At 41.7% G+C, this 19,783-nt stretch overlaps 2 protein-coding genes across 2 annotated transcripts; one reads left to right on the top strand and one right to left on the bottom strand.

Annotated features, from left to right (window-relative positions):
• The first annotated feature begins 4,846 nt into the window (after positions 1-4,846).
• ptc (protein patched) lies at positions 4,847-18,588 on the top strand. The gene is made up of 12 exons (XM_065482363.1): positions 4,847-5,189; positions 6,382-6,574; positions 12,054-12,246; positions 12,308-12,472; positions 12,529-12,649; positions 12,707-13,261; positions 13,321-13,575; positions 14,076-15,170; positions 15,518-16,000; positions 16,057-16,199; positions 16,261-16,360; positions 16,481-18,588. Exons 1-12 carry the CDS (start codon positions 5,058-5,060, stop codon positions 17,051-17,053), a joined length of 4,008 nt encoding a protein of 1,335 aa, XP_065338435.1. The 5' UTR covers positions 4,847-5,057; the 3' UTR covers positions 17,054-18,588.
• LOC135938775 (uncharacterized) lies at positions 18,579-19,728 on the bottom strand. Its single transcript, XM_065482698.1, has 4 exons — positions 19,417-19,728; positions 19,277-19,355; positions 18,974-19,177; positions 18,579-18,918 (listed from the first exon to the last, which is right to left on the bottom strand). Exons 1-4 carry the CDS (start codon positions 19,617-19,619, stop codon positions 18,802-18,804), a joined length of 603 nt encoding a protein of 200 aa, XP_065338770.1. The 5' UTR covers positions 19,620-19,728; the 3' UTR covers positions 18,579-18,801.
• Positions 19,729-19,783: the final 55 nt, after the last annotated feature.

Here is a 19,783-nt window from a genome sequence, read left to right as displayed (position 1 = left end):
GCGCGCTGGTGGCCGTAAATCGTGCTTTTAAAATATCATTTCCAGATTTTTTTGTTACTAATAGTTGTTGGTTTTGAAGCGCCGAGCAGCCCGGTGGAAGGGCAGACCACCCAAGTGGAGAGTGGTGGTCCTCAGAGTGACACCGCTCGCTCTCCTCGCTGCCTCCGCGCCGCGCGCTCCTCCCGACCACCCCTCGCCATATGAATGAGCGAGAACGAGTGCCGTAATTAACCGCGCGGTAATTGGCGCCGAGAACTCGCCATTATAATCATTATGTTATTTGTTAGAATTCTCGCGGATGCTGCATGCACTAATGGTCAAAATGCATTCTTTCACGTGATTCACACTTATAGCACTGCTTGTTATTCCACGCAGCCGCGTTTCGCAATTATTACATTACTGTCTTTATTAAATCCGTACCGTCGAACGAGTGGTTTCATCTCTCCTTTGCGTAATAGCGTATTTATTATCTACAGTAAAGTTGTAATTTTACTTTTACCAACAGCAAAGGTATAATAAATAGAGAAGTAATAATTTTAAAATATCACACAAAATCTAGATCGGAATATGTGCCCTGCATATTGGGTGAAGCAATAAAATAATTCGCAATAAAATAACAGTAAAGCACAAATCATTTAATAATTTGTAAGTAAAATAAACTTGAGAGAAAAACTACAAATTCAAAAAAACATTACTTACAACTATTATCCTTTTTAGTGCAGAACAACCTTAGAGGCAAATAATTTCATTAGAGTAGAAATTTATTTATGTAGGATCAATTATTTTTGTTTATTACTTAATTTTTGACTTTGTAAAATTAAACCTTTTGGGTAGCTACAATTATAGCCTGTGTTCTAACATCGCGCGGGGGCGAGAACTAACGTGTAAACGCGACACCAGCCATGATCCACAGATCATTTGAGATTATCATTTATTTGACCGCACCACTTCATTGATTTACAACCCAAACTTTGTAGATAGTAATGTATTTCTAAAAAATACAAGATCGTTTTGCGATGAAGCTTCAGTATAAATACAATGACCTTAAATAAAGGTAAAATCTGTCTCGACCACCCAGAAGGCGCATATGTGTTTCTTGTCAAGGGATCTTTTCAGGTAGCACACCGCACATGTCGTATTAAGCACAAAATTGGTTTTGGTTTGCCATTCATTTCAAAAAGGAGCACAGTCCTTTCCAAGAGTAGATTTCCTGGGGGATGATAGAAATTAATGATCCAGTTCAAATTGTGCTTCTCAGTGGGTGGTTGATATTTACACTCTCGGTTTTTCGAGCCGTACGCCACCCAAAAAGAATGATGTTGATCTTGCTTCTTTTTAAAAGATTTTAAAATAGGAAAAATACCTAAGATAGAAGTTAAAATTTCCCATTTGCTTGTACTTGTACGGTGAAGATAAGAAATCGAGAGTTAAAAAATTGTGCAAGGAGATCAATCACAGAATAATCAAACGGAGCACTGGATTTTATAACTTTATTTTGGCTAATCCAAGCGTCGTCAGCAAACCTGGATATTTAGCAGGGTTGCAAAAAAATGCAGTTTGGTGGTAAAATGAGTGTTTTTTTCAATTTTTACCAGTTTCTTGCAGGCAATGTTTACATCGTATTTTTGATTAATTTAATAATTTTGAGCTTATATAACCACGACTTGAAAAATTGTCAGAGATAAATTTTTGGAGAAATTGAGGCACCAAAATGGCAATTTAAAAGAAAATATCTGCACAGTGGAGGAAATTTTGAGCACTCCAACCGAAATTTTAGATTTTCACAGAAGAAAAATGGAATAAATTAATTTCTTTGGTAAAAATTGAGTGGTAAAACCCGTCAAAAACGAGTGGTGAAAAACCGGGTGGTAAGCGCAAATGCAATCCTGATATTGGAACACCCACCAGTCTCCTAGCACATGTCATGTCATGCGCAAACAAACTGACCGAAAATATTTTCTAAAGGGGTGGCGTCGGTCATATTCACACCCCTTATACGTTTATTTACTCTGTTTTGAACTGACAAGACCTTAGTGTGGAAATGTGGAAAGAACAACTCACTCAATATACACCAGGAAGCTGCATTTAGATCTTTCTCACAACTTCGATTTCTTCTTCCTTCATTGGCATCCATCAATATGTTTCATTATTAAAGTTATTACATTTTGTGAGCGATGCTGATTCAAAAAATTACAGATTTGATTTTGACAAAAAATGATAAATTTCGAGCCATTTCAAATAGATCAAATCTCGACTCTTAAATTAACTTTATCCTATAGTTTTTTGAGCTTCCCTTTCAATATTACTTAATTTTGTTGCACTTAAAAAAAATCATTCTGGCAAATTGAAACGCGTTATTTAATGTATGAGGCTTTGGCTTAATTAGATAACAATTAATATTCGAAATTAACTTTTAAGTTTGATCTCTCTTTTTATTATTTGAATGAGCTTGACGCAAAAGCTGAAATTTGTACTATCGTTATTACGCTCCATTTATATGTTTTATAGTAAAACTTATATGTACCTAAAAATGGGCAACTTATTGCCATAGGCTTATTTTCTGTGTTTGATTTAAAATAATTTAAAATCTAGGCTTCACGTGATGTGATTAAACCATAAAAAGCACCATACATGTTTCAGAATTAAAGAACGATCATGTGCAGATTTCAAACGTGTTTTTTTTAAATCCAATCGATCAATATTTTTGACAATTTTATATTACTATCTTATGATGAAATGATGGTAATTTTTATGCTTCGTTTTGTCATCCAAAAAATGACTCGCCTAAAAGTTAATTCAGCACCTGGGAAATTGACAGTCAGCACATGGAATCGCTCATTATCTACAAACAAAAGTAAGTTATAGCACAATAACGTGGCATCAATAACAATTTCTAACTGTCTTCCAGTTCTTGCAACGCAGCATTTTTTGCTTAAGTTGGTCATTTGTTACTGTAAATCGTCACAAAGAGCTCTGACAAAACAATAAATTTTAATCGGCGGCGCCCTTTTTAAAAGTCAGCATCACGCTTCAGAGGAATATAATTTTGTTGATGAAGCGGAAAGTGCGCGATATTGCAGGTGATATTGAGATGAATAGGGAGCAGCGTCCCGCGATGACATGTCATAAGGCAAAGTTTCCGTCTTCTTTTCAAATTGTCACCGCTGCTGAATGGAACTCGATCCGCGAGAGCGAGCGGACGATCATATAATATATAATAAATATAAAAAATGGCTGTCCTGCGTTCTTTGTGGGCTGCGCAAAAGAGATGCATTGCCTTTGATGTTGCCGCGCTGCTTCGTTCCAGTATAATTTAGCTAATGAATTACCGATCACCGCAACGCACAATTATGTGTTTCTCTCTCTCTCTCTCTCTCTCTCTCTCTCTCTCTCTCTCTCTTCTATGTTGTACAGCAGTCAGTTCTCGGGACAAGCCCTTGCGTCAATCTTTTTAACACGCGTTGGAAATTAGTTTTGAGATAATTCAGCATTCAACTCTAAAGAGCTGCTTTGAATATGCCAGGGATTTGATTTTGTTTTCTGTGATTTAAATCATCAAAGCCTCGAAGCCAAGAGGGTCACCCAAGAGAGCTGATTGTGATTGGGTAGAAGTATTAAAAACAATTCGAATTGTAGACTCTATATAGTGTGGCAATTCTTAGGCAATTTTGAGGAAAAGGAAAAATCCATGCGAGGTTAACTTAAAAAATGATTGTCATGGTATTTTTAAGTACAGCTAAATTAATTGCTCTTTCAATATTTGTAAATTTGTGCGATATTCTAAAAAATATTTTTTCTAGAAAAATAAACCAAAATTTTTGGTGTAAATTTGGCTGGAAAAGACGTACAAAGGACAAAGTCTAAAAATGTTTATTGTATTAAATCATATAGCCAAAAAATTATACTTGAAGGTGCAATTCAAAAACGCACTGAAATTATTTTATGATAAGCTAAGGCTTTGAAATTTAGACAGTCGAAATTTTTTTCTGAGCTTCTAATCGTTCTGGGATCATCAAATGACCACGAATTACATAAATATATTTTATCCACTTGAACTACGCTTTTTATCATCTAAAACCATCCAAAACTACCCTAAGTGTCTAAAAACGACTGAAAACAGAAACCATCTAAATTAACCGGCTAATATTCCATAGACAAGTGCACACGTTGTTTACTTCCCATTAGGAAATTTTTTCCTTGGACACAATTTTTCACTTAAGTTGCTGGTTGGAAAAAGATAATATTAATAGCTCTATAGCTATTTTCAAACGTTTCATAAAGATCACACGCAGTTTTCAAACTTATTTTTTTAATCGTTTCCAGTGACAACAACAGCAATAAAGGAATAGAAGCAAGAGAGAATAAAAGAGACGTGCTGTAAGGACCCTATAAAGATTGATTCAAGGGGGCTAACAACTCCGCTGGAAGCAACTTGGGTGGTCCCTTTCCAATACAGGCCTTGCGGATGGCCCTCTTCGCGGGTATTCATTACACAGCCAATCAGGGCGCTCCGCCAACCTCCTAAATATCTTAAACTCGCCTCAGCATTGGTTCACGTCGTGGAGAGGGATGTAAGAAAATCGGTTATTTAAAAATCACTGCATGGACTGGAATACAAAAATCTTCCTAAAAGCGATACAACCATCATTAATAAACCATTATGGAAATATATTGATTTAATTTAAAAACTTGTAATTTAAAGTCGATAATAGTTTCTAGACAGTTTTTTCCAGCAGTGAACGTTTCTCAGGAGATTTCGATGGCCGAGGAGCAAAGCGTAAAACCGGTTTCACGCAGTAAAATACCGGTTAAAGCAGTGAGATCGGCAAAGAGCTGAAAAGCTGTTCTAGCAAAATCAGTCGAAGGTTGAGATCGGTCGCGGCAGGAGGTGCATTCGTGTTGACCGTGTGTAGCCGCTATCATGTGTTTGGCCGCAACTGTCTGAGCCTGGACAAAATATTCGAGTGTGCAAATTATTCTGTTTCAATGGGCGCTAGGCGCGGCTCTGCTAGACGAGCTGCAGAAGTCCGACGACTCGATGACGACGTCGTCCATCAATGACGCCGGCGCTCGAGGCATCGTTCGACCAGGAGGGGTGCATCAGTCCTCCCGAGGACAAACACACCTCCGACCTATACACCAGAACAACATGGGTCGACGCAGCCCTCGCATATTCGCTTCTCAAAAAAGTAAGTTCGAAGAACAAATTTTTTAAGCCTATTTTGACTGAACGGACCCCGCAAAACTTTTCTAACATGTTGCCCTCGTACGATTTCACCCTTCTGACTATTCTGATCCCTCAATTCGCCCCGTAAATTAGTCTCTCGCTAGGGGCGACTTTTATTGTGTTTTTTCGGCGGCCATGCTGGTGGCACTGTGGGTGGCCGGCACTGTAGAGCTTGGCTCTCTTCTCTCTCTCTCTCTCTCTCTCTCTCTCTTTCTCTCTCTTGCTTGGCTCTGAGCGAGCTATTGAGCGCGTTGCCTGCCTGTGTTGTAGCACCAGGAAGTGCCGGATAAGCTTAACTGAGACATCTCCATGCCCGCTCGCCTCCAGAGAACTATATTTATTCTACGATCCAACACCTCTCAAGTCTCGAAACAATTCCAGGCCAACCGAAAACTATTCGAAAGCATTTGAAAATTATTTGATGGGACTAACAAAAAACTCAAACAATACAAATCAACGAATATATATCCAAGAATATTTTTTGTGTTTTGCCACAGTTTAACGAAAACAAGAAATTCTAAAATTTTAATTACCAAATAAAAGGTAATTTTTAATATCAGAAGTTCAAAGAACTTAATCGGACATCGATCGTTCACCTGTGAAGTCATGGTAAATTTATTTGAACTAGTTCAATTCGTAATATTATTCCGTTTCATTTGCCTCTAATTATTCTTTCGCATTTTTCTCATTGAGCGGACGATCAGAGGGAAGCAGCTGGAATAAATAATAATTTGCATTCGGCTGTCGGGCGATAAATTCATTCATATTGGAGGCATCTGCTGCTTTTTATTCGCCGCTCGCCTGCCTTCCTGCCTGCGTATGTTATTATTATTTGCCTGCCTGCCTGCCTGCCCGCCTGGCCTGCCCGGAGAGCTGGCTGGCTGGCTCTTGTTGTCTTCTTTCTACCTGGCTACAATCAAAGTGGGTGGCCACGCAGAGTCAGTCGAACCAAGCCTCCATGCCGCCGCTTCATTAAAAATCAAAAAAGGAAAGCCATCTTCATCTTCCTTTGTTGTTCGCCTAACTGCCTCGAGAACATCCTCGATCAAAATGGGGAACGGGATCGCTAATATTTGAGCAGAAAGATGTTTTTGCACGATCTTGAAATACCCATAACCAGAAAAATGTTAAAAGTTTCGATGTCTTTTTTACAGGGCAAAGTTGCTGGACAGAGGGCATCTTTGTTCATGCTGAGGTTGGTGCAGCAGGAGATTTCCCATCTTGGCTGCTTCATCCAACGCCATGCGACCATAATTCTCATCCTGAGCACTATTTTCCTACTTGCGAACTGCATCGGTCTCAAGTCCGTCGTTTATGAGACCAGAATCGATCGGCTGTGGTTTGAAGGTAAGCATTGCTTTTTCTCCTTAGGAACTTGAACGAGGGTTTCGGAAAAGCAATTTTCCATTTTGGAGACTTGAACGCCGGGTGGGAAATATGGCGCGTAGTTTCCTGTCTCGATCAGCATCTTCCTCGCTCCGATCACGAAAATCTGTGCTGATAAAATCTCATTATGCGATACCACTTCCTCGCACGCGGGTAGCGCAGCTCGAATTTCTCTCCGAGGGCGGTATGCTGATGAGCGAGGCATACGTGAAGTTATTATGATTTAAAATAAGCCATATGCTGTCCGTGAGACGGATCAATCTCTAGGAACTTCCAAAATTTGCGTCCTTAATAAGAAGTTACCCTCTGAGGTATTGTAAAAATCGACAGTTAATGATAGGAAATTGGCAGAACATGTAAATTCGTCAAATTTCAATTTCCGGCTGTAATTTTCCTCTCTAGGGCAATTGACAATTCTCTTTTAAAGCACTAAAAGAATCGTTGCTCCTGAAACGCATATCAATATTCAATTTCCTTGTCATCTTCATTTCGCACGTCGTGTGCCGTGCAAACGACAAGCTCAATTGTAACAGCGAAGTACGCAGCGGTCCTGTCGAGATTGTCGATAAGGATTTTCATAGCTGGCGTCGCGTGCCTCATTCGATTTTGGCTCTCTCGCATTTCTTTCTCTCGCCGCTCTCATTACCGCGCGCCGCTCAATTATTATTGGAGGCGTCCCGAGCAAAAACGATTGTTGCTGCGAGTGGCGGCGTTCATTGTTGTGCCGTGGCGAGCAAAGTCTCCTCCAGCCGGCACCTGGTTGCTGCTGCCCTGCGAAATTGACTCATTATTTCTTTAATGGAGCGCCACTGAACGAGGCCATTCCTTTTCGCATCAGCGGGCATTTTTGCGCCGAATATAAATGCTCGCGAGAGCGTGTATTATTCATACTGTATGGCATTCTTTCTTTTCTTTGGAGTTCGCCGCCCGTCGTTCGATTCAAAAGTCATGCACGCCATTAAAATCTGCCTTTCTTCTAAATTTGACCAGCGCATCGCAATTTTATACACATGCGAGCGGTAACGAGGGAAAAACGCAGCACGCTTCAATGAAGCGAATTCTTTTCCTGCGAGTCACCAATCAATCATTACAATCAGCTTTTTTTAAACGCTGGCCTATAAGCGAAAAGATTTTAATTAGACGTTAAGAGAGAGAATAAATTTTACCCAGTAAGCAATAAATTACACAAGATTTTTTCACTACAAAATGATAATCTGGTGACCGAAAATATTTCTCCCAATTTTGATGAATGGATTTATTTGGCACATTGCTACTTTTTTGCCGACAATAAAAATAGCCCTGTCGTGTGAGACAGTTAAAACAATTCAACCACAAAATGAACCGCAGCAGTTAACAACCGATCGTAATCTGGTGATTGTCTCTTTTCTTTACGCCCTATTTAACATTTTGCCTATCGTAAATATGGACTTTATGTACACAATTTAATATTTTAAATAAATAGGAAAATTGGTTAAATTTTCAATTGCGTGTGCGGATTCCCTGTAGCCGTTGTCACCACGGCCGGGTATCGGGATACCGGAGTAAGTGGATACATATCGCTGCTGACCTACTCTCGCGACAACGCTTGGAACAAGCGGTCACTCTCGATTATTGCACACAAACACACTAAGTAGCAGCATGATGAACGCCGAAAAGCCGCGACCAAGCTACATAGTACAACCTTCGACACGGCTTCCCCCAAACTCGTTCAAGGCAGTCGAAAACGGCCCAAATCTTAGTTGGCCTCAGGTAGAGCCGGGAAGCGTGCCAAAAATCGGGTTAATCAGACCCAAAGTGACAGGAGAAGGACCGCTTTTCTTTTCGGATCAGAGACCGTTTCCATTGTTGGCCGCGCGATGATATTATTACACACTCACTCACACACACACACACACACTCACTCACTCACAAAAAGGAAGGTCGCATTCTTGTGAGCTAGCTGGTGGGATGTAGGATATATATTAATTTTGCTGCCAGATCCTGGCCGCTCACATGGCTCCAGCGGCTCGTTGGGTCCCCCACGTCGGCTGAGGCTAGATCCTTTCGCGCGCGCCGTGATGTCTTCATTAACTCAGTCCAGGTGCAGTCGCTCCTTCACATCTTTCTCAGTCCGCGCGGCGAGCTCACAGTCATGCTTCTTTAGTATGCAGTACCTGAGGTGGCCACCCTGCAGTCAGTAACCCCCTGACTCTAGCACACCCCTTTGCCTTTTCCCAGGGAGCGTGTCAGTTTAAAAAATATATACTCGACAGATCGGCATTTCTCCACTGGCTTGTCTCGATGCGAAGATCAAAACAGATTCCTCCTCTTCAGCTTAGAAGCACGTCTTTGAAGCTTTCAAAGAGGAAGTTGGGGATGTGCAGTCGCTTTTTTATATTTTGGGCTCACGGGGAAGTGACTGTTCTCGTCCAGTAGAATTTTCGTGCTCGTTTAAGCAATGGTCAGCCCGCTTTCTAGTCGTGAAAACCGAAATTATAATCCGTGATTTAGCAAAGTTCAATTAAACTCCCGCTTTTTGAGAAATCTGCGAAATAGACGGCCAGCAGTACAATATCCTTGTGAGCTCCAGCTGATTTCGCGGCACCTATCCAAGCGCAGTGGCCAACACGAAATAATAATAAAATTGGCTCTCTGAAAAGAAAGAGTTCATTGCGTCGTGAAATTACGCTACGCGCCAAATTGAGATATCATCTTAGCTCCAGCTTGAGCGCTTGTGTGGTCGTTCTTTCTGAACCATAAAAGGACACGTCCCCCCATGCCTAGTACGCCACCCTAGTTATGTGACTTTCAACAAAACCATTTATTCCCCCGTATTCTATACAAGTGACAAAGTGACCCCAGCGGTAGGAGTTCCATCGTCTATTCCTCAAGAGCATCCCTTCTTTGTGCTTGCCTTTTTGAATGTGCGTGCCAGAGTATAAAACACCTTTCCATTATACACATGAATATCGCAGTTAAGAACACGCTGGATATTTTTTACGTAATGTCCCTTATTTTTGTGTTCTTTTCCTTCATAAACAACCACGTAGAATCTGATGAATAGGTTAGGTATTCTCTTAGAGCACACAAAACCCTTGCTCCACATTTTGTCGGAAAATTGGTAAATAATAATAATAACCATCCGTAAATTCTTGGAAGTTGCTTAAAATGAATAGAAGAAGAATCGCGGATGATTCCTATATGTTCTGCTTCCGGAATTGCACCGGCCAGATCAGTCTTTTCATAAAGCAGTACCACCGGGTGTTTTCCAGTTCACATGATAAATAGAAACGACATTGAAAGAAGCTTTAGCACGCCGCAAATTCAATCTGGCAATTAATCGCTTTTCATGTGTCCATCACCTGCGTGGGGTTGAAGCAGTATGGGGCTAACCCCGACTGCGTCTAAACAATTTTTGATATTTTCCTGGAAGCTCGGCATACCTGCTGCTCCGAACGCCGGGGAGGTCTGACATGCAAGACTGATGGCTGATCCCATATGCTACCTGCGAAGTGCAATTTTAAATTTGATCCACGGCCATCATTGTCGACGGCAAAAAAGCGCCGAATCCTTACAACGCCGCCAGATTGAATTTCTCATGGGAGGTGCTGCGGAAAATTTGCTGCATCAAATTATGCTCCCGACATTTGATACACCGTTAACTGCTCTGCGGTTAATTTTGTGGTTGAACTGCTTTACATGTCTTGCGCCAGTTGATCAGCTTTCGCGTGTAAAGCAACATGTGCGAAAAGTGCAGGGGCTTCTCGCTTTGATTTTTGCACGATCTGAAAAGATCGGAATTTTCCCAAGGGATTTAATTTAATCAGCTCTTGGGTGGCAGTGCTATTTAGCGTTTGTATCAGTCTATATCATCGTAGCGTGAAAAGCAACCTCTCGTATTTACACTGCATTATTTGGCTTGAGGACAATGATTGATGGAGAAGAAAAGGCAGCGTTGATCGGCAATTTATCTATTTTTTTTCTAAAAAAGAGACATCATTTTATGAAAAAAAATTTGTCCTCTTCGCGGCACTAAAATGGATTTTACCTGAGGCAGAATAGGACGCAGCCTTCTTTTAGGAAAAAGACGCATTCTCCGCCAGATGGGAGAATGGACCAGCAGGAGTGCATTCTCATCCTGGTTGCGATGCAACCTGCGTGACCACGAAGCACGCCCAATTGCATAATTCGCGCCGCCGTCGCTTTTTACGTCTCGAGAGCGCGGCTCGTTCGCCGGCAGGCCGACCGACCGACCGGCCGCGTTTTTATTATGATTATATTGTGCGGCTGGTTGGCTGAATGAGGACCACACACGCTCAAGAAATACGACCCTCGCGCAATCGAGCAAAAAGCAGCAGCAGCCTCATCGCGTGCGAATTGCAAAAGCCACGACGCCCAGCCTAGCTGGTGGGCATCCACGTTATTTAAAAGCACGGGCTGATTCTTTCGGGAAAACTGTCTCCAATTTAGCCGCGCAATTTCGCACTTGCGATTGATTTCTTATTCGTGCACTTCCTGGGAACAGATTTTCTCGGCAGATTTTTCTTCAGACCGCGCGTGTAACGAACCCAGTGAGGAATTTAGAGGCGCCGCCTCTGTCACCCAGAGTAAATTTATTCGTCGGCCGTGCTTTTGTGGGCGATGATTGCGGTGCAGCATTGTTCCCGAGCAGATTCAATGGCAGGGTGTGCCGCACAAAATCAGAAAATAAAACATGGCCATGATCGAGAGGAAACAAGAATTGCTCTCCTGCAATCGATTCTGCGGAGTGGCATCGTAAAATTCAGCCGGCGACAAAGGGCGACGCGATTATTTAAGACGTTTTCTGAAACGCGCATTTTGTTTGAAACACCGACGACTGGCGAGAATTTGGCAAAAAACCAAATCCGCAAGATAATGCTTTTTTTGACGCCTCGCTCTTTTTCCTGCCGCGGTGGCGGGCCATAAAGATAATTGAAAATCCTCGCGCAGGTTGGGAATAATTTTTTCACGTTCAAAATTGCGCAAACAAAAAGTCAGTTGTGAGTGTATGTGTGTGTGTGTGTGGGTAAGAAAATCAACAAGCCAGAAGCGAGCGAGCGAGCGAGGCTGCTTTCTATAGCTGGACCTCACACGTCGAAACACGACGTGTGTGGTCCCCGTCTCTACCTTCAGCGCCGCGCCCCCTTCTACATTATATCCCCGTAAGGAGATTAACAACAGCCTAATTATTGCCATCCAACCTATTGTGCCTCTTGTCACTTTTACGAGAGGGTATCAATAACGACGTTGCACAATAATAAAAAAGCCTCGTTACATTCCGCGGTCGCGCGTCACACCTTGCTAATTCCTCGCGACACTGATGTATTCAAACGAGCGCTCGATTTTGACTCTCATTATTTACCTCCTTCAAATAAATGACCGCTTATTTTTAAAATTTTTCCGTGCAATGCATTATTCATGATTTCACTTTTTTTCGCAGATAGCGAAAATCTGAATAACGAGCGGAGCTATACGAAGAAGTGGCAGGGCGAAGATGAGACCGTATTGAACAACCAGATGTTCGTGCAGCGGCCCGCCTTTCCAAATACATCAGTCCTGACGCCCGAAGCCCTTATAGCCCACTCGGATGTGCTCAAGAGGGCATCTTCGGTCTCTGTCGACATGTACGATAAGTAAGTTGCGACACCTTTTAACCGTTGGAATTGCATTTCTCACACTTCTCTTACCATTCAGGCACTGGGAATTGCAGCACCTCTGCGCCGCGCTCAGCTTTCCCTCATTTGAAGATGGAATGGTAGATAGAATATTGGAGAACTCCATGCCGTGTTTTATCATGACGCCGCTCTACTGCTTTTGGGAAGGATCGCGGTTGATACCACAGAGATTTCCTATTATACCGTGAGTAGTTGATGTCTCTTAAAGTGAGATGATATAATAATTATAAACTGTTGCAGAAATATCACTGGGGATTGGATCAACGTCAACCCGATAAAACTAATAAGCGAACATAGGAAGGCTATAGAAAAGTACGGAGGAAAATTTTTTTATGAAAAACTGGAGTACACCATAGAACAGGTGATTTTGATCCTCAAACCGACTGAGCTTTGTTTATTAATTTGTTAACTGTCTTAGGCTGGTCTGAGTATGGGTTTTTCACAAAAAGCATGCCTGAACCCGGAAAACCCTGATTGTCCGAAAACAGCGGAAAATAAGAAAACTATGGCGCCACCAAATGTTGGTTCAAAATTAAGCTTTGGCTGTGATGGCATGGCTAGCCGGTACATGCATTCACCTGTCCAGGCCATCGTTGGTGGAGTGAAGGAATACAACACCAATGGCGAAATAATGGAAGCCGCAGCATTGCAGACCATTATTTACCTAATGTCTCCAACAAACCTGTATACTTACTGGAAGAACGACGAAGTGCATCATTCTGACTGGAGTCCTGCGAATGCTGCTTTGGTGCTCAAAGCCTGGCAATTAAAGTTTGAAAACGAGGTGGCACGGCTGACAAAAGGATTGCGCTCTCCTGTCAATGAAGAGGATGACATTTTTGAAGCTGAAATCGCTATCCCTAACTTGGACCAATTCTCTTTTGTTACTTTCACGTCTGCAAACCTGGAAAAAATCATTGCCGATAATACGTCGTTTGACCTTTGCCAAATTATAGTTGGATATTTTATTGTTGTAAGTGAAATTAGTGAGCATTCAATGGAGCCATGAGTAATTTTTAATTTCCTCCGCAGGTATTATATGTCATCTTTGCCATGTTTCGGTTTGACAGCGCCGTTAAGTCTAAGTGCTCAGTTGCCATGATTGCAGTCGTATTCATCCTCCTCAACACCGCCGCTGGGCTTGGTATGTGCGCTATGTTGGGGTCGATTTTCAACATGGCAACCAGCAACATTTTACCATTCCTCTCATTGGCGATCGGCATAAGTGACGTATTTGTGTTCACCAAGGCATATGCTGAACAGCCCTCCTGGCAGAGCAGACCAGAGGTAAGACATCTAAGAATTAATTTAAAGACACCGTTGATCAAGCAAAATATTGTAACGGACCTTTTGTGCCCACTGTCACTATTTCAATCAAAAAAGAAGGGATGAAAATGTCAATTTGAAAAAATTTGACCTTATGAATTATATTTAAAGTTTGAGAGATAAATATATAAAGAAAACTCTTGTATGTTCATTATGATCAGTAGTTAAATTTTTACCTCCGAAATAAATACAAAAAATAATTTGAACGGCCAAAAGTGAAATATTGTAATGGTAGCTCAAGAAAATTTTCGCACAAATGACTGATTTAAAGAGAAAACCTTTAAATTTTAAATATCAATGTGTGTCCTTCTTTCAACACATTGATAAACCAGTGTCACAAATTAAGCGACAGAAGTATGTAACAAGTTTTTGTTAATTGGAGTAATGAGTATTGGCATACACGTAAAATGAGGTTTAACTTGTTACAAGTAATTCAAATTGTTTTCTCCTTTTCGTTGCAGGAGCAAGTTGGATGCATCCTAAGAAAAGCTGGCATCAATGTGATGCTTACCTCTATGTGCAAAATAGCTGCTTTCATTGCGGGTGGCTGGGTCCCGATCCCTGCCATGCGTGCCCTATCGATGCAAGGAGGTGTCTTGATGCTTTTCCACATGGCGTTTATGTTGCTGGTGATGCCTGCCGTGATCAGCATGGACATTAAGCGGCGTCAGGCTGGACGCTACGACCTGCTCTGGCCTGTCCGCGTCAAACCCAGTGTGGGTGCAATGAGAAAGTTGGACATTTTCAAACCGATGCGGCAGGCTGTCGCGGTCACCATGCCGCCCAACTCGCACATTGTGACCACTGTGCTGGCACCGGAGGACACTGAAATGCCGTGTAGCGAAATCGATGCGAACAAAGACTCGCTTCATAGAACATTGGAGGACGGCTGGCCCGTGCCACAGTGTGTGAATAAGTGCTCGTCGCTGACAAAGTTGGCCGTGGTGAAATACTCCATGCTCTTCACCTATTCTGGTGTTAAAGTATTCCTGTTCTTATGGATGATCGTATGGCTGATTTTCAGTGGCATAAACATTACCAACTTGAAAAATGGCCTAGAACTCAAGGATTTAGTGCCGGCCAGCACATCTGTGCATGAATATTTTCATTTACATAAATCGTACTTTAATTTTTACAACATGCACATCACAACAAAAGGTGCGTTCAACTACAACACCAAACAAGAGCTTTTACATGATTTCCACTCAAAATTCATTGGTGTGAACAATATTATACGCAAGCAAGATGGAGGACTGCCGCGATTCTGGCTCGCTATCTTCAAAGATTGGCTCGTCAACATTCAAGAGGCGTTTGACGATGATTGGAAGAATGGCCATATAACCATGGAGGGGTGGAATAAAAGTGCTGCTTCTGAACGCGGCATTCTCGGCTACAAGCTTTTTGTGCAGACGGGCCGACCAGATCATCCGGTTGACAAGTCACAGTTGACCAAGATCAGGCTGGTTGATCGCAATGGAAACATCTATAGCAGGGGGTTCTACAACTACCTCACTGCCTGGGCAAGCCACGACGCCGTCGGCTACAGTGCCTCCAAGGTATGTTAACGCTAAATTTCAATTTCTTTGAGCTTTTTGAATTGACACTTTATATAATATCAGTTAAATTATTGTTAGTTAATCAATTCTGCTAGGAAAAATCGCCGTGAAAAAAGATTGAATATATATTATAATTTTCAATTATCTTTTTTTCCTAGCAGAATTGATTAATTTACGATAGTTTAACTGTTAAAAAAAATCACGTTTGTTTGTAGACAGTTGCATTTTGTAACTTGATTGTTAGAACAGAGACATAACTTGCTCACGATTTCCTTTTCTGCTCTTGTAATATCACACGGAGCTGCAACTGTGCCTAATATAATTGTGACAATCGTTGTTTTCCACAGGCTAACATGCGGCCGGAACCAAAGCCATGGTACCACGACCCAAATGACTTTGCACTTGCCATTCCTAAGGCCAAATCCATCATGTACGCTGAAATGCCATTCAACCTACGCGATCTGAATGATACGAATTCCATCGTGCAATTTATCGCAGAAGTGCGTGATATTTGCAACTCTTACTCAAAAAGTTACAACATCCCCTGCTACCCCAGTGGCATCCCGTTCATGTTCTGGGAGCAATACTTTAACCTGCGTCGCTTCTTGCTGTTTGGAGTGGCTACATTGCTTGCTTCTATCATTTTAATTTTAATGCTCATGACGGTCAACATTTTTCTGACAACCCTCATCACGGCATACTTGGTCATCTGCTGCGTGCAAATAATCAGCCTCTACAGCATATTTGGCATCTCCCTAAGCGCAATATCAGGACTGGTGGCGTTGTATGGATTGGCATTCTGTGTCCAGCCTGCTCTGAATATTAGTCTTGTAAGTTGATGATCGCTTTCTTGTGCCACCCTTTTGACAGATTTTTTTTTTCGCAGAGCTTTATAACTGCCATCGGCAACAGGAATAGGAGAGTCAGACTCGCCCTTGAACATATGACGATGCCAACTTTGCATTCTACTGTGGCCGCCGTGCTGAGTATTGTGGTGCTTGCATTTTCCAATTTAGGCTTCATTGTCAAGTAAGTTAAAGTATTTTTGATGACTGAAGGGTTCTAATTTTTTTTTCTTACCTTTTTGCAGCCATTTCTTCTTTGCATTATTAATAGTGCTGATCGTGTCATGCGTCAACAGCCTGACGTTTTTCCCTCTCATGCTTTCAATATTCGGTCCACCTGGAATGGTAAGATCACATTTTTCTACTTTTGACTTTTGCATCAATGTTGTGTTCACTGAAAATACTGGCATAAGCTTTATTCCAATCTTTCATCCACAAGTTTTTAAGTGATGCGAACATTTCCAGATTGAGCCACACGAGTATGAGGACCGAATAGCAACCCCAACCCCCTCACCACCGAGAAAGCGGCGGAAAGCGCCGCGCAGGCCTCGTCGTCCAATCGTGCTGAACCATCAGCAACAGCGGTGCACGTTCCACTGCCGCGAGCCCTCCCTAACCACAATCAGCGAGGAGTCCAACTCTTGGCAGCCGAGCAACCCTGAAATCGTGGTGCAGCCCAAGGTGGTCCTGGAAACTACCACGCATCACTACCACCACAACCACCCACCCCCTACCGCAGGCACCTCAGGCTGTCCGGCGAATTGTCCTGCAGCACAGCAGCAGTGGTCGTCGCCGCCAGCGCCAGACGGCTCTGCGACGGCAGCTGGAAACAGTGTTCCTCCTCTCACCTCATACCCGCACACAATTGCCATGGCCACCACCAAAGTGAAAGCCAAGACCCAACTCGAAGTGGAGGTTCACACGCCAGTCATGATGTCTGCCGGGCCATTCTGGCCAACTGCCTCCACGTCGTCCTCTACCTCGTCCACATTTTCGTCCTCGGACCAATCTGGCGACAGTGGAGCAAAGCAGTCATAGAATGTGGCGCGAGGCGACAAACAATCATTATGGCAATTCAGAGGTAAAATTGAGCCCCCATCTCTAATTCGGCCTTATTATATTTTGGGTTTCCAAAAGTGAACTATTCACACCACTCAAAAATTAAATTTTATCTGCTTAAGTTAAATCAAATCCTCATTATAAATATTGATTGCCTTTTGTACTTAAAAGAACAGCCTCCATGGTACCTGTATTAGAGCAATTTTACTTTTTTACACTATATTAATCGATGAATTGCAGTATTTTGTACAGTAGCCCTTTTGAGACTGAACCACAATACTCGACTATTATACTATACGACTAGCATTTATTTTATATCGACTAATTTATTTATTACCAGCTTTTTATTTGGACAGTCGCCAAGAATTGTTTGCGGAAATCAGGTGAACCGAAGTCTAGCACAATAGTACCGCCAGCTATATTTAATATTTCTCTAATCATTGAAAAGCGTCCTAAAGATTATTCGCAATTCGCTAAATGATGTCACTAACATGCAATCTCTTAGGATTTTACTTAAAATGCTAGGGATGGTAGAGATTTGAATCCTACAATGCTATTTATTAACCCTCAATGCTAATGGTATGGCGGGGACACAAGATTAAATTTGTCACCTATTGTCGGTACCAAATCTCCACCATCCTTAGTTGAAGCGACTTAAATAAGGTTCCATTGTAGAAAATTCGTATATTTTTAGGCACTCTTGGCAACGACAAATAATTGTTATGTCCGAATTTCAAAAACTCTTTGGATGCTACATTTTAGTTTGTAACAAATTGATTGAACTTGAGTAGCCCAGTGTGATTTGAATAAGTTGTGCTTAAATTTTTTTATTCGAAAATTACAAATGATATATATATCCATAAAAACTCGCTAACACTGTCAAATCAAAAACTGTCCCAGTGACTTTACTTTTGGTGAGGCGCTGAAATTCAATAAATTAACCATCAACAAAGCAAATAGAAATGCTAAAATATCATAACGGGCTGGGAGGCGCCCCGGTTGTCTCAATCTAATACCTCAATGCGTGGGGGCAAAAAATTTAAAGATGGCCCGGGCTCTGCGGCCACTTGGGCCTTGTGTTGTCCCCTTGGTGGTCATTGGAACTTGGTGAGCTCATCTCACGGGATGTGCAGAGCTGAGGTTCTAAAAAAACGTAGCATCCCTTTCAAAACGCAGATTTATTTTTCGCCGCAATTTCTGATCTTGAATCATGTTTGAACCTTTCAACGTCCGCTTGCAATACGAAAGTTTAGACTTCGGCCTTTTTTTTATAAACACGAGTATGAGTACAGCAACAATGATTATGTCTGTTATTTATTTTTTGGACTGAATGAGCCAGTCTCCGAATGTAGCAAAAAATGTAAATATGTATTGTATGCCCCTTCGATGGGACGATCCTTAACTTATATGATGAACTGAGTGGTGTAAACACTGGAAACTACCTCCATAGAAGGCAGCTGTATTGTTGTGCCTGTGTCTATAACAAAAAATAAAATGACAGTAATTCCTCTTAAGTGTTGGCATTTTTATTCTGACGATATTTGGCTACACTCGCTTATAGTACTTAATGTAAGTTAATAACTGGAAATATAATTTAAATATCACAAAAACTTTTCTCAACATGAAAAAAATTGTATTAAATGACTAGAGTGGAATGAAAAAGATCACAAAATCAGAACATCCTTCTTGTGGTTTGAACTAGAAATTTAAGATATCGTTTTTTCTTTTCAATTTCCAAGTGATTGCACTTCAGCTTCAATGTTGGCTCTTGCTTGTGCTTCAAAGCGGTTCTGGAAAGCTGCAGTCAAGAATATGTTTGGAATCAAGAGGAATGTTTGTAGCACCTGAAGAAGACAAAGATAGATTTCACCTTTTCAACAACCCCAAAAATAATAATACCTTTCGTCGCATAGTTTCGTAAGCATGGTCTGACATAAACTCGTATTCTTTCCTCTCCAGTTTGATGAAATCGGAGTAAGCATCCGCGTTAAAACCCAAAAACGACATATCCAGATCTTGCAGAAGCTGAACATCGCTTTCATGCCTATTTTGCTCCTCGTCTCCAGCCAGTAAAGCAGATACTTTGCCTTTCAATTCTTCAGGCTAAATACCATACAATACAACTATAAATCTTTGTACTACACATTTAAATTATATCCTGTGGAAAATTTGCATTCCACCACAGTTGTTAAAATATCTTACCAACTCGCATTCCGAGGCAAATTCTTGGAAGTGAGCAATGTTCATTGTGCTTGACCGATTCTGGGCATCATATTCGAAGCTGCGAATTAGACAAACCAATTTTAAAGTGAACTCTCGATCTGACAGCTTTTCAAACTCACTATTGAAAAAATATTGCGATGACCACGGCATTCAGGTCGGACGCTGCACCTATTTCGTGCAGTATTTGGAACTTGCGATCCAAGAAGGCCAAATTGTGATAATGTCTGCTCGGACATTGGTACAACTCCTTGATTTTAACCCACCACAAATCAGCGCCTTTCAGATTGCCACATGCCAGATTCCAAGCTTCTTCGGCGTTCATTATTATGGGAAGGTGCTGAAATTTATGGAAAGTCCGAAATCAATTTCCTGAGGTCGATCAAAGTGTTGCGGGAGGGAAAATCCAAGAATGGGAAAAGTGGGTGTGGCTTTGGAACTCTTTGGAGAATACAAAGAGAAGACGAGAGGTATGCAAAGTACTTGCAT

The sequence above is a fragment of the Cloeon dipterum genome, chromosome 1 (assembly GCF_949628265.1).
Source record: "Cloeon dipterum chromosome 1, ieCloDipt1.1, whole genome shotgun sequence".
NCBI lineage: Eukaryota > Metazoa > Arthropoda > Insecta > Ephemeroptera > Baetidae > Cloeon > Cloeon dipterum.
Note: the sequence above shows the minus strand (reverse complement) of the source record. Positions and strands in the feature narration are given on the sequence as shown.

Excerpts from the sequence above, each read along its gene's own strand:
- ptc (XM_065482363.1), top strand. The coding sequence starts at position 5,058 with ATGACGCCGGCGCTCGAGGCATCGTTCGACCAGGAGGGGTGCATCAGT. Across the intron at positions 5,190-6,381 it reads CATATTCGCTTCTCAAAAAA|GGCAAAGTTGCTGGACAGAG; the intron begins GTAAGTTCGAAG and ends TCTTTTTTACAG. Across the intron at positions 12,247-12,307 it reads TCTGTCGACATGTACGATAA|GCACTGGGAATTGCAGCACC; the intron begins GTAAGTTGCGAC and ends CTTACCATTCAG.
- LOC135938775 (XM_065482698.1), bottom strand. The coding sequence starts at position 19,619 with ATGAACGCCGAAGAAGCTTGGAATCTGGCATGTGGCAATCTGAAAGGC. Across the intron at positions 19,356-19,416 it reads ATCGCAATATTTTTTCAATA|CTTCGAATATGATGCCCAGA; the intron begins GTGAGTTTGAAA and ends TCTAATTCGCAG. Across the intron at positions 19,178-19,276 it reads TTGCCTCGGAATGCGAGTTG|CCTGAAGAATTGAAAGGCAA; the intron begins GTAAGATATTTT and ends TATGGTATTTAG.